Raw genomic sequence first — 14111 nt, 5'->3', positions numbered from 1 at the left:
CCCTGGGATCATGGCCTGAGCTGAAGGCAGACGCTTAACAACTGAGCCACCCAGGTGCCAGTGGCTTTTAAATAATTTTGAAAGGGCTCACGTGAGCAAGGCTGAGGATCGGCCACGTATCCAGGCGAGTTCTCCGAGCTCACAATAGCGTATATTCACACAACACAATGTAGGGCCTGAGCTGAGAGACATTTAGGCAAAGATGTGTGGGTATCCATCCTGCTGGCAATTGCATTTCGATGTTTAACATTCATTTTTTAAAAGGCCAATAATTTCACTATATTTTTCCTTTTTATAAGAGTGAGATCATTTCACAGGCAAACTGGATCCACAAACATATACATGGATATGTAAATAGAGAATTTTTTCACATTTTTCTCTCTCTCCAGATGTGTGTCTTTATCTTTGCGTGCTTTAGTGTGTGTTTGTGTATAATCAGAATTATATATGTATGTATGTAGAGAGCTCACCAAACGTCGACAGCGTTCATTTCCAGTTTATAGGGTTGGGTTGTGTTTATTTTTGAATTTCTTAACTTAATCCCTCTCCTTTTAAATTTTTTTTCTTCTGTACACTTATATTATCTTTGTAACCAAAATTCGATGCTGCCTCAGTGAACAAAATGGTTTGTAAAGCTGTGCTGTGTGCACACCTCTAATTACTCCTTACGTTCCATTACTGGCAGGAAAACATTAATACCTGTGTGTGATGTGTGTGTGTGTGTGTGTATATGTGTGTGCGCACGTGCATGTGTGTTGTGTTCAAGGGTTTGAACGTGTCTCTGTTCGTGTTCTGTACCGCTAGCCCACTCAGCAGAACTCCGCTCCTCTCTCTGCCATCTCCTCAGCAGTTCAGGGAGTCTCATCTGACACACTCTCTCACAGGCCGTGCTGTCACCTCTCGTTACTATTTTTACTGTGGTAAAATACACATAACATAAAATTTGTCATCTTAACGCTGTTTAAGTGTGCCGTTCAGCGGCCCCGAGCCCATTCACACCGGTGCGCAGCCGTCACTGACCCCCATCTGCAGAGCCCTTCAGATCCCCCAACTGAAACTCTGTCCCCAGGAATCCGCATTGCCGCCCCCCACATCCCACTTCCCCCAGTCCCTGGCACCCACAGTTCTTTCAGTCTCTACAGCTTTGACCACTCTAGGTACTTCGTATAAGCCCTGCATTATTTTCGTAATATAACAAAAGAGAGAGAGAATTAAATCTCGGGTTTCCTTTCCTCCAAAAAGTCACCCAAAGGGGACTAGATGAATTTCCTCCAGCAATGTTGAGCCAGTATTAACGAGAAAGTTCCCAGAAGGCAGCCTTGTGCTTCACATCTCTGCTGGCTTCCCTAGGGCCTGTTCACTTGATTCCGTCTCTGTGCTGTGACGAGGCTGGCAGCGTGGACCGGGTGACTCTTGGCTGTAGGGTGCATTCCAAGGCCACTCTTCAGGAGAGGTAACTCGGAATTTTTAATCCATATAACGTCACATTCCCTTGTCCAAATGTGCCTTCTACCAACTTACCAATTTTCGTGTCAAACTATGAGACATCATTTAAAAAATATTATTTTGATGGCATTCTGGACATCGGAGGGGGACAAATCCTTGACAAGAGATACGTGAGTCTCTCAGGGTTACTGATGCCCAGTGAGACATTCTTCACACTTTACACACCATTAATTTTGGTTTTACTTCATATTCATGATTTTTGACACTTCTGTCACCTGTAAATAATTTGTAACATGCCATTTACTCACAGAATTGAGCTATGAAGAAACTCAGTTAAGACCCAGGAAACTGCCTGTTTTAGACATTGAGTTAAGCATAACTACATTGGTTAGAAGTAGGTACACAAATTCAGTTTGAAAGTAAGCAGAATAATTAAACTTACTGTATGGAAGCAAGTTTATAACAAAGGAAGTGCTAGAATTCAGATGTAATCCATTGCTGTTTCATCTAGAAAATTTAAAAGCAGAGCTGGGTGTGGCTTTGTAGTGGTGTTTTTCCTCCCCATAGATGACTTGAGTGTCTTTTGAATGTGTGTTCAGACACCCAGGTCCAGTGGGGGAGACCACGCCCACATTCTTCGGGTCCCTTTCAAGGTCCATCTGTGGCGAGTTTTCAGACGCCTGGCCTCTGATGCAAAATCCCGTGTGTGGCGACGACATCTCTCTTTGTGACTCTTATCCTGAACTCACTGGAGAAGATACTCATTCTCTCAATCCAGAAAACGAAAGCTCTTCCTCCTTGGATTCCAACAGTAGTCAGGATTTGGTTGGTGGAGCTGTTCCAATTCATTCTGAAAACTGTACAGAAACTACTGGTCCCTCTAGATATAACCACTCACTGACGGAGCCAGCGCTGACACAGGATACACCGACCGCCAGAAGCCAGCTGCGTCGGGAGAGTGGTGACATTGTCAGCCTGACCACGCCGATGTCCCTCCAGGTAAGTCAGTGACTAGCCTCAAGAAGGACACAGCACTGACTCATGGCAGACCCAGGGGATTGGAACTCCTCTCACCAGAGAATGGGGGGGGGGGGGCTGATGAGAAGGTTTTTTCCATCTTTCATAACTTCTTATTCTTATATGTATGAAGAATATGTTGTAAATTAAATTTCAAGAGTCTTTTTTTTTCCCCCCGTAACCAACAGGTATTCTGTAAGTTTATAATGAGCAGCTGCATTCTTTTACTCCTTGTAAGTCCAAGTAGTAGTACAGCACCCGCTAGCCCCGTTCCTGATTGAGAGAGAGAGTCACAAGAACATCTTGTAAACAGTTCCTCACCTTCGTTTTCCACCCAATGATGGTTTCTGCCCGATACTTACATGCACTTCATTCGCCATCAAGCTAATGGCAATTTAGATCTCCCGAAGCTTCTCTTTTCCCTCTCTGTTCCTGTTGTTTTCAAAACTGACCAGTGTTGTTAGAAATTGATTGTTGGTTGTGATCCAGGTCCACATACTGCAGAAGAACCTTCTAGAAAGAAGGGTTTAAAATCAGGTTTGCAAGGAGATGGTGGCTACAGGGAGCTGGGGCTTTCAAGCATGCTACAAGGCCAGAGGCAGAGAAGCATCAGGGAAGCCTGGGCACCAACCCGGCTTTCCCCTTCCTGTGAGATGTGGGTGGTCCTGAATTTGACCTAATGTCTACAAGCATCTCCCTAATATAAGAACATATACTGTTGAAATATATTCTTTGGGGGAAAAATGACCAGCCTTTAGTATAAAAGGGCCGAGTCACAGCAAGAATGAGGCTCCCAGGTGCCACAAGGTCCTGCCTGCACTCCCAGCCTTGCTCTCACTGCTCGTGAGCAAACCAGCTCAGGAGCTCCAGGTCCTGGGGAGACGTGCTGACCTGGGCTGCGTCTGCTCTCGAGAGGGGCCTCCATTTCCCATGAGATCCTGTATCCTGGTCTCGTGATGTCAGATGCAGTGTGAAGTCGAGGTGTGAATGGAGACGTGTGCCTTTCAAGAACAGCACGTAGGCTATAGGTTGATCGAAATCTGCGATACTTTTTCTCTGAACTGCAAAATTTAGAAAATTTACAGGGAATGCTATGCAGAAAGCATTTGTTGGCTTTGGAGAAAAATACTTTTGTTTTTCTCAAAATAAAAGAAATGAAGAAGATATAAGGGAAGAAAAGCAAACAAATTAGGTGTTTGAAATGTAAAATACAGGGTGCCTGGGTGGCTCATTCAGTAAAGCCTCTGCCTTCTGCTGAGATCATGATCTCAGGGTCCTGGAATCCAGCCCCAAGTCAAGTCAGGCTCCCTGCTCAGCGGGGAGTCTGCTCCTCCCTCTGCTTCTGCCCGTCCCCCCACTTGTGTTTGTTCTCTCTCTCTCTCTCCCCCCCCCAAATAAATAAATAAAATCTTTAATAAAATACAATGTAAAATACATACCTCTGTAGTGGAGAATGAGTCTTTACTGACCTAGTTCTTTTGAGCCATCCCGTAATTTTATAAGTTCCGTCATAAGACTAAGAAAAGATAATAGTTAACTGAGTTGTGTGTAGTTGTCAAGAACAGACCATGGCGCACAAGCCTTGAGGGCCGAGTACCCCGTGCAGCTGCTTGGAGGAGGAGGTTAACAGGCCCTGAGAAGAGACAGAGAGGCGGAGAACAGGATGCAGAGAGATCCTGCCCCTTCAGCCGCTGACCCCAACTTCCCAGTCAGATGCCTTGCCAAGTACTCTAAAACACAAGTCTTGGGAGACTCTTAAAATTCAATCTGAGACACCGTTTTCATTACAAGATGCGGCAGTTTCTTTGATACCAAGTCAATTGGTTTTGATCAGAAACTTGCTGTTGGAGTAGCTGGAATTGTGTTCCCAGTGACTACCTACAGCTTTGCAGAGTACCGTCAGCAAATAGAATTACCCCTCATCTTAATTGTGTAGCGTGTCCCCAGGTTCGTGATGTAAATTCTACATCTAAGGAGTGAAACATCTCAATGCCAAGTCATATCAGAACCAACTCATTCTCTACCTTTTTCTGTTTGTGTTGTTGGTGAGGTGGGCACGGGAGGAAGCATTATTATTACAGCTGTATGAATGTAAAATCATTTAGTGTAGAAGATTGCTATATATAACAGCATTAATTTCTTGTCAAAGACAGTTGTCAAGGTAAGCATGATCTTCATGAAGATACTTTCAACTCAGGTTATTATGAAGAGAAAGTTATAATTACATGCAAAATGAATGAGAAAATGTTACATTCAAGTTACACAATGTAATGTATTAGTGAAAGGTTTAATAACTTTCTAAGATGTGTTGTCTTATAATTATTAGATAATTTGGTAAATATAAATGAGGCATTCTGAATTCAGGAAAGGAATTTTTTTAAAAATGAATCATTTCAGTTTCCCCCTATAGTTAAGAATAACAAATAATATCTTGGGCCTATTTTGAGATAATCTTATGCAGGTTCTGAAAAGCACTGGGTCTTTGGTTGCCTTTACTGAGTGTGTGATATTTAGTGAGGGAACCTTAATCTTTGAAAGCAAGTAGGAGAGATACAATTGTACATCTTTGGGAGATTGATTCTCTTCTTTGTTTCAAGGGCTGGCCAAGTAGGTAGCTCAACAGTTCTATTTTTTTCAATCCGTTAGATTCCAAAAGGCAATTCAGACTTCCTCTTAACAGGTTGCTTCTCCAATGTAGGAAACATACTTACTTCTCACAAAGAATTTGCTTTCAGCAGCTTGGTATTATGAACCAAAGGACTTTCGGTTCCTTGAGTTTGTGTTCAATTAGCTTGGTCAGTGTGCTCATTCATAATTCAGGAAAGCACAGCACTTCTGCTTGAGAAATGCATAAGGGCAGCTTGAGCCATTATAGTGCCCCCCCCCTTTAGTGATTTATTTCTATTTATTTTCAAAGGAACTTGAAAATCCTACCTAGGCATTCACTCATATTTTCAGTTTTTTAACCTTAATTCCTGCCTTCTATCCAGCTTTATTGGGATAACAATCGACATTTGCCATTGTGTGAGCTAAGGTGTGCAGTGTGATGATCTGATACACATCTATATTGCAAAATGCACAATGGCACTTTTGTCTTACAGGGTCACATTGCTAATGCACGATGCATTTGTTTCCAGAAACTGTATTTTTACACCGTAGTTTTCTTGTGGGCGGTTTCAGACCACCCAGAATATGATGATGATAGTTATGGTGCAGGATAAAAGAGGTGTGAGAACCTTGTTTAGTCTGAATGACTCAGTTCTAATCAAATTTCCCCTATACACACCTCCCCAGAAAGCAAGAGAACTAAGATATTTGGGACATCATTCACTAAGGTACTTGGGAAAATGAGACTAGTCTGTTTACTTACAGAAAAGGTTCTTTTTGGTGATGTTTTTATTGGAATGTATTCATTGGAAATATCAACATGAAATAATAGAAGGAATGGTAGGAAAGATATGAGATGACCTGGGTTCTAGTTGCTCAGTCTTTTAAAATCTCTGTTCCTTTCCATGTTGGCAAAATGAGTGCCATTTGTCTCCCACAGTAGTGTTAATGTGGTAATTACGGTCATACCAACTGATCAACATATTTGATGAAACTATTTTAGATTATTGAGAGTTCTTTCAGAAGCTTCTATTTCTAGACTCTCTTCTTCTACCTAGGGAAAAAAAATCTTTTCCTGTAAACTTACCAGATATGTCACCGATGTCAGATTCGTGGTAAATAAGTGAATGAAAGATTACTGCTTAAAATGAAGGTTCTAGTCACTCACAGTAATGTGCCTTTGGCTGATGTTTTCAGAAGTCATGCCGCTGCCCTTCTGTGATAAGGGACAGATTGAAGGACACCACTTCGCCGAGGATGTTTGCCCTAGGGAGAGTGTGAGCCTTCCAGGAAGATCATTAGAAGGGAAATCATTTCTAAACTATCTCTAAACTTTCTCCAGTGGGTTAGCAGAAGTTTTAAATACAAAGAATGAGAGTGTCACTATTCACTAATCATCTTTGTCCTTTCAAAGAAGGGACCAAAAGGATCCTAATAGCTTTACCTACAAATGCTTCAAAAGAGTACAACATAGAAACAAGCTTTAAGTGTTTGAATGGGGTCGAAAATGAGCAAAAGAATCATTCGTTAATACTTTTTTTTTTCTTGTGGGTCACACATTATTGTCTTTGCAGTGTCCTTTGCAAATACTGAGTGATAGTGAGTTGTTATAAAATCTTTATTTTATTCTCGGAGTACATACGTACCTGGATATTCAAACATCATTAATGAGCTGCTGGTCCATATGTTATTCAAATCATGTGTGCTACTAGTAAAAGTTATTTACAATAATTTTTAACAATGATAGCCCAGCAGCTTTCTTGTGTAAGGTCTTGTTTTTCAGGCTTTCTTTCTGTTGCTGTTTTAGGAAGCTTAAAGGACTTGCTTCTTTCTACAGTAGAAGAATATGGATGGAACCCAGCGTGCACTCACCCCTCCGCTTAGGCTTACGGACTGAGCCCAGTCTGGACCCTGCATGGCTTCTGGGGGAAAAAAAAATAAATCTGAACCAAACTGATGGCATTTTAAGCCTTTCAACCAGTTGCTTCTGAGCCAGACCAGCTGTAAGCTGAAACCTCAAGGAATAACAAGAAAAGACTCCAGGCGCTCACGATACTCTGCATTTTTCCTAAACAAGAAGCTTCTATGCCACAAAGCGTAACTTCAAAGGCTGATGGCTCGAGTTCGCAGCCTACAAGATTATGAGCATATAACAAGAAACAGAAATGCACTCATGCTTATTTTCATGGCGAATGTGGTTTTACCAAACTGAAGACCCAGAGTATAAGTTTTCATTTACACTTTCTTTCCGGAAATAATTTCATATAGCCGATTAGCTTACTAAAAGTCAGTGTCCAAGCAGTTACCTTAGTTTTTCTGTAGAGTGGTTCAAAAATGAGTGTTTGTATTTGGTGAAGCTCACTTTTTCATCATCTGATTAGCTCAGGCAATTAGAATTGACTTCATGCTGACTGCCTAAATCAGGGCTTTGTTAGATGAAGTTAACATCTAGGAACTAGGAGTAAGAGGATAGCAGGTCTTTTCCAGAATTGACACTTGTAACTTTAGTCACTGACTCGTGAACCGCTGAAGCTAGTAGGGAGAGGGGCCTGAGCTGGGGAAGTGGTGGTGAAAGAGGCCCCCACCCCGCCACCCTGCATTAAAAACCACTTAGCACACGTATCCTAGAGACTTGTGTACAATGATTAACATATTTCTGTGAAAATCAGTTGAAATGGAAGCATTTGCTACTTCTGTCCCTGTGACTGAGCTTAGAAGATCCAGAATTCCTCTCTTACAGAAGAGTGATGATTTACAAAGATAATGGTTTCTTTTCCTCCACCTCCCCCTCATCTCCTGCCTCTGACAACCACCCACCTGTTCTCTCTCTACCTATGAGTTTTTGTTTTTGCTTTCATGCATCGTATCTTATACTAAGGGGCTTTAGGAAGTACCACCTGTCTGGTTCCCCTCCTACTGAAATGCAACACGTGAGTCATCCTAGGAGACACTACATACTAGAAGGAGAAGAAAAAGCCCAATTTGTAGCTGGCATGTAGGTGAACAGCTCATCGCTGCCTTCATGGGGTCTGACCAAGTGGCACTCCCATGGTGTCCACTTCCTTAGCACAGTTCTCTCCTACCCTAGCCAGTGATGCTGGATTTAAGCGTGGTGTCAGGCATCCCATCCCTGGTATTTACACACTAGAATTTTCTCTACAGCTAAGACAGACATGAACCCAGTTCAGTCACGAACACGGGGATGGCTCACTTGTTCTTAATCTTGATGTCCTGGAGAGGAATAACCAGAGTAGGATTTATCTTTTTCCTCCTTGAACCTTCATGATCAACTCTGGCCTTTGTCTTTTAACCGATTACTATTAGCTCAATCACATTTGCACTTAAAAAAGAAATCAAACATGACCTTGTTGGAGTCACTAAAAAACTTGGTTTCACAATCCCTCCCCCCACTGCCACCCAGATCAGTGCCTTTTACCTAACATTAAACTGAAGATGAAAAAATTCTGTCTTTCTTAGGCCATTTTTCTCTTCTCACTTATTAGACTATGCTTTTCTCTCTCTGTAAGACATGAGGCAAATCTAATGAGCCCCCTTCCTCGTGGCTGGACCGGTTTCTCTCCCCTATAGTCAGTCTTAAGCTCTGACATGTGTGGATTAGCTTACTGGGCTCGGTTCTCCTCAGGACCTCAGTTCCCTGAACCAAAATAAGAAATTAGAGTAGTCTCAGGATGACCCACAATCTTTTGTGTCTGTCTCATGCCCTCTTTTCTTTTCCTTTCTTAGCATTAACCAATGGTTTTTCAAGTTGGATAACTTGCCAGCTCTTATGAGAGCTGCCTTTAGGAAAATATTTAGGTTTTGACCACAAGATGTCTATGAAAACGCACACTAGAGTTTCCTCAAGTGGCTTCACTGTAATTCACATATGTATATGCCATTGTTTGCAATCTGATCGTTTTGTTTTGACAGAGGGATGATCAAAGTCAGCCAGGGTTGTGCTCCTTCTGGTGGCCTGAATATATTTTCCACATGTAGAAACTCTCCTCGACTTCAAAGACAAATACTTGCCGGAGAAAGCTAGATGGATGGGCATGAGACTGTGGCCCCAAACCCGAAAACATCACTTTGGATCAGTAAGGAAATGCTTAGGATTGAAAGTCGATTTCATCTGATACTGCACTGGAAAAATCCCGGGCTGTTTTATCAAGATGAAGACGTTTTACCGCCGCCTGCTGCAAAAGCATACAATAATGTTAGATTCTATACTCTGTACAAACCCTTGAGAGGGAAAGCCCAATCTGCATTCCCATGGTTGAGTACTCTACAGCGCTTACAGGAACTTGGCCGCTAGGGTACAGGTACCAGGAAACCATTGTCGGGTCTGGGAGTGAGAATTGGTGTGACTTCGAAAGTTGCAGAAACCTACCAACAAGAATGAGACCAGGATTTGGGGGATGACCGTGGAAAGGCATGGGTTTTCTCATTTTGTGTATATGGAATATATTTTTCAAATATAGAGTTTTCTACTTTAGATAACATGTTAATGTTGCTATTACCTAGTTAAGCGCTATTGTCCATGCTAGTTTAAAAAAAAAAAAAATTGAAAAGAAAAGGACAAGAGTCCACTCTTGCTTGCAGGTCGCCAGCTCGAATCGACTTAGAGTTCATCATTACTCTTTTGCATACTGGAATTTATAAATTTGTAAATTTTCTTTTTCTTATACAAATAGTTTTGTAATACCCTTTTTTATATGTGAATAAAATTGTTATCTGGTATTCGTATTGACATGTCCAGTCCAGAAATGATTGGTGATGGGAATACTGATCCGTTTTCCTCTCTGGTTCTCCAGGTGGGGACCTTGCTAAGTTCTGGTCCTTCCGGGTGAACACTTCCGGCCATTCAAACGTCACGAGGGGGATTTGAAATCTTTGCAGTGAGCTGGTTTTATTTCTCAGGCCTGTCAAGCTACTGAAGAATGCTCTGAGTTCTTTGAGAAGCTTTGGCATCAAGATTTTATTATCATCTCCTCTTTTTCCTCCTTCATTTTATGACGTAAAGAGGGAAAGAATGAAAGGGGGGGAGGTTTGATGTTCATTCTTTCCAGAGGTCAGTAGGGTGTTCCGCAGAGGAGTGGACTGACTCCCACAGAGCAACACGGGTCCCTGGAAGAGTTTCTTCTTTCCTTCCCACCTTTTGACCTTCCTTCCCTCCAGTAAAGCTTTTAAAGCTATTATTAGATTTTGAGAGAGGACTTTAAACTTCCTGGAAAAAAACTGAGTTATTTTAAAGTGCACTGTATTCTCTCAGTCAGTCTGTGGTGTTAAATGACACTATGAATTCCCTGAAGGGAGAACATTAGATTCTTTCCTCCTTCCACACCACTCACACCCCAGCTCCTTGGCTCAAGTACACTTGTCCCATGTGTGTGCAGTCTGGCTGGGCTCATGGGTACCATCCACTCTCTGAAAAAAAGGAACTCGGAGCTTGCAAGGTTCTAACGGGAGGGCTAAAGTACCTATAATCACATAAACAACTTATTTTCATTATTACCACTATTCTGAAAGTCTCTTTGCAGTTGGCTACTTGTCATTTTCTATTTGTCTATTTGTCTCCTTTTAACCTGAGGAGGTACTATCTGATTTTCTTAAAAAGTATTTGACACCCAACGAGCTATGTACCTGCAGCTTACATTTATCATTCAGTCATCTTGAAACTAAGCAATGGCCCGAGAATTTCCAAAACCTTCTATAATGTCTAAGAAGGTTCAGTATGACCCGGTATGTGATTCTAGTCACGTAATTAGAATCAAGTCAGCAGCGCGCAGTAACGGTGGGTAGGTCACATTTCTGCCAGAGGAAGGTCACAGGGTTTCTCCTGTAGAGATCAAGCAGATCAGGGTCCCGTCTGTCCATAAACCAGCAGTGGCATTGGAATTAGTGTGATTTATGGCTGCTTTCAAATTAGCCTCTCCAGAAGACTTGAATTTTAAAAACCATTTTCTCTGCAACCATGGGTGGTCTTGTGAAGCAGGTTTCAGTTATTAGTCCATAAAGACAGGATTTTGTCTTTTTATCTTAATTTCTAATGGCATTAACGAGTCCTACTGAAGATAGAAATAGCTGTGTTCTGTCAGTTTTGTTTGGTGTTGAAATGAGCCAGCAGAACTCTGCGGAGGGAGTTTTCTTACCTGGGTTGACTGTTTACAGTCAACAGAAGATCTACAGAACTGTCCGTTGGTAATCCTTTAACAGCAGGTTAGGGAGGCAAGCTCCCCTCAGCCAGGCACATATCACTGGCTCAGTGTCATCAGATATGAATTATTTCCCTTGAAGCTCTAAACACGAATTTAGTCCCTCTTGGAAGCCTCTTTCTGAGAAGAGCATTTTCCTATGCCCGTCCTCCCTCCCTCCCTCCCTCCTTTCCTTCCTTCCTTTCTTCCTTCCTTCTTCCACTCATCCATCCATCCATCCATCCATTCATTCAGAATGCGCATGTGTACAGTACTAGCATAGAGTATGTACTCGGTTGCAAATGCAATGCCAGGGTTAAAGCAAACAAGAAAATATGAGGGAGAGAACCCTTGCAAATATTTATAAAATAGGTCTTTGTTGGAAAGACATAAGTGAGAATCCTTCGGAGGCGGGGGAGGGGGGAGCAGTGACATCCCAAGAAATGTCGGAGCCGCAGGGCAGCTGGGGGAGGTTCCAGGTAAGCCAGGAAGGAGTCTGCGTTCCCCCTCCAGGGGTGGGTGGAAGGACCTGGTGCGCGGAGAAAGCCCACTTGCTCTGGGAGCACAGAGAAGTGCGGTGTGGTGGGAGGGTGGGGAGCAAGGGGGAAGCTGCCGAGGCCTGAGTGCCAGCTTGATAGGTGCCTGGTGTTCTCTGCCCTGGGCCCTCTTGAACTTGACTCTGTAGGGAATTTACTTTCCTTCCAACAAATGAGTGACATGGCATAAAACCTTGAAAATCTCTGGTCTTTCAGACGCTTGGAAGTCATCAAACTAGGCAAGGCAGACCTCTTTCCAGACTCAGAATAACCCCAGTCATTGAGAGGACGTGGCCACAGGGGTGGGGGACGGGAGGGTGGGGGTGGACAGTCAGTCCCTGGTTAGGAAATACTGAGCCTGAGATCTTTCTTCTGTCATCGAGGTCACCTTGAGGAGGTCCTCCTTGAGGAGGATAGCGCTGAACATGGTATCTGTGTTCAGGACCTGGCTGAACCCCCTGCTAACATCAAATCAACACTCTGGCCAAGTCCCCGAGAAGACATAAGTCATCGATGATGAATCTATACCCGCTCATGCAGCCACGCCCTCCTAGAGCCTGAGGACAGCATCACCCACCGACCATGGCCTTTCTGTCCCCAGCCTGTGGCTCAGACTCCTGATCCTGCTTGACCCTGAGCTCCAGGCACCCCTGTCATCACATCCGAGTGAACTTCTAGGGTGAAATGTGTTTGTCCCCCCCCCCCCGCCCCCACCATTTCTCAGTCTTAGCCAGCCACCTTCACCTGGGAGCAAACATCTTTCTGGATCCCTTTTTTCTCAGCTCCTTGCCCTTGTCTTAGAGACGCTGCTGCTTCGCCGTTTGTTCCTTGCATGGCTGAGCAGCCTCCCCCAGGAAATCCAGAAGGAGGTCGGCCTCTGGGTTTGGGTGGCCGCCACTCTTGGAGGCCTGTGCCTGTCGCTGTTCCTGCTTTTTTACCTTATGTCACTTCCACGAGGTGCCACGGCGTCCGTGCCCATGGCCCATCGGCTCCCCGGCACGGGGCACACCTGCGGGGACACAAACCTGCAGGCCGCATCTCTCTGGATACTTCGACCACAAGTAAGTCTACTGAGAGGTCAACAAACGGGTCAGCTCGAGATGGAGCCCAAGCACACATTTGAGAGAGGAGCCACACAGAGAACCCCAGATCCTCCCCGAATCCTGTTCTCAGCATTGAGGGAGTTCACCCATGTGTTCTTTGGGGGCCCAGATCGAACAGACAGCGGCCGTTGCAATCATATGATGAAGAGTTGGCATCTTTCCATAGAATGAGGTGTTCATGTTAATGTTGCTAGAGCCTAGCCTGGATCTCAGGAGGCAGCAGGATGTACAGTGTTTTCCAAATGCAAGATTAAGGCAGTATAGTGCTAATGTGGGGGGGGGGGGCAAATCAGGTTTAGCACTTGTAAAAAGAAAGTTTCTCCTCTTTCAGTCATTGCTTTCTTCTTTCCCTCATGTTCCTCACCACCAAGACCTAAAACCTTGGTCTCTAGCTTTCCAGCAAATGTGGAGGCTGCCTCTCCTGTTGTCTGACAGCCCTGGCTGGATGCACAGAGCAGCCCATAAAATGAAATGAGGAGAGGCAGCCCAGGGCTGCGTTCAAGTCCTGTCTGACTATAGAATGCCTTCCCTGGAGGAATCTCCACAGTTAACATATCTTCCAGGGACTCTCTGAGGTTGGCCATCAAACATGAGGATAAGTCACCTCTGCAGATGCCCTTTCTTGAATTTAAGTGTGATGAGGAAGTTACCGAAGGCCAGGTTCCAACTGATGCCTCTTTAGAGAATCTAGATGTTGTCAAGAGGCATTTTTTTTTTTTAATGAGATTGAAATCAGTAGACTTTGAGTAGATCAGAGAATTCTGCATAATGTGGTGGGCTTTGTCCAATCAGTTGAAGGCACTGAGAGACTAGACTGAGGCTCTTGGAGGAAGAGGGAATTCTGCCTCCTTTCTGCCATCAGATTCAGGCTGCAACATCAACTCTCCACTGGGTCTCCAACCTGCTGGCCTGAACTGTGGATTTTAGACTTGTTAGCCCCCCAAATCTTCGGAACTAATTCCTTAAAATAAATCTCTTCACACACACACACACACACACACACACACACACACACACACTCTATTGGTTCTGTTTCTCTGGAAAACCCTGACTAATATAAGGACTAACTAATCACTCAACCCCGCCCCACCAGCTAAATAGTTACCAGTGACCAAACTGGTGACATGTCAGCATGAGTGAAGTGTTCTCTGTCAGGCAGACCGTAGACTCTCATGGGGCTCAATGCTTGTCTTTCTTTCTTTCCATTTATT

General features: G+C 43.7%; 1 protein-coding gene across 2 annotated transcripts in view; it reads left to right on the top strand.

Annotated features, from left to right (window-relative positions):
• The window catches only part of TNFRSF19 (TNF receptor superfamily member 19), an 82478-nt gene extending 72666 nt beyond the window's left edge, over positions 1-9812 (top strand). For both annotated transcript variants that reach the window (XM_080798418.1, XM_080798419.1), the window contains 3 exons: positions 1351-1453; positions 2046-2445; positions 6878-9812. In XM_080798418.1, coding sequence (XP_080654544.1) covers positions 1351-1453; positions 2046-2445; positions 6878-6886 — 512 coding nt within the window. In that variant the 3' untranslated portion in view covers positions 6887-9812. The remainder of the gene's footprint in view (positions 1-1350; positions 1454-2045; positions 2446-6877) is intronic.
• The last annotated feature ends 4299 nt before the right edge of the window (positions 9813-14111 follow it).

The sequence above is a fragment of the Martes martes genome (genome assembly GCF_963455335.1).
Source record: "Martes martes genome assembly, chromosome: 3".
Classification (NCBI taxonomy): domain Eukaryota; kingdom Metazoa; phylum Chordata; class Mammalia; order Carnivora; family Mustelidae; genus Martes; species Martes martes.
Note: the sequence above shows the minus strand (reverse complement) of the source record. Positions and strands in the feature narration are given on the sequence as shown.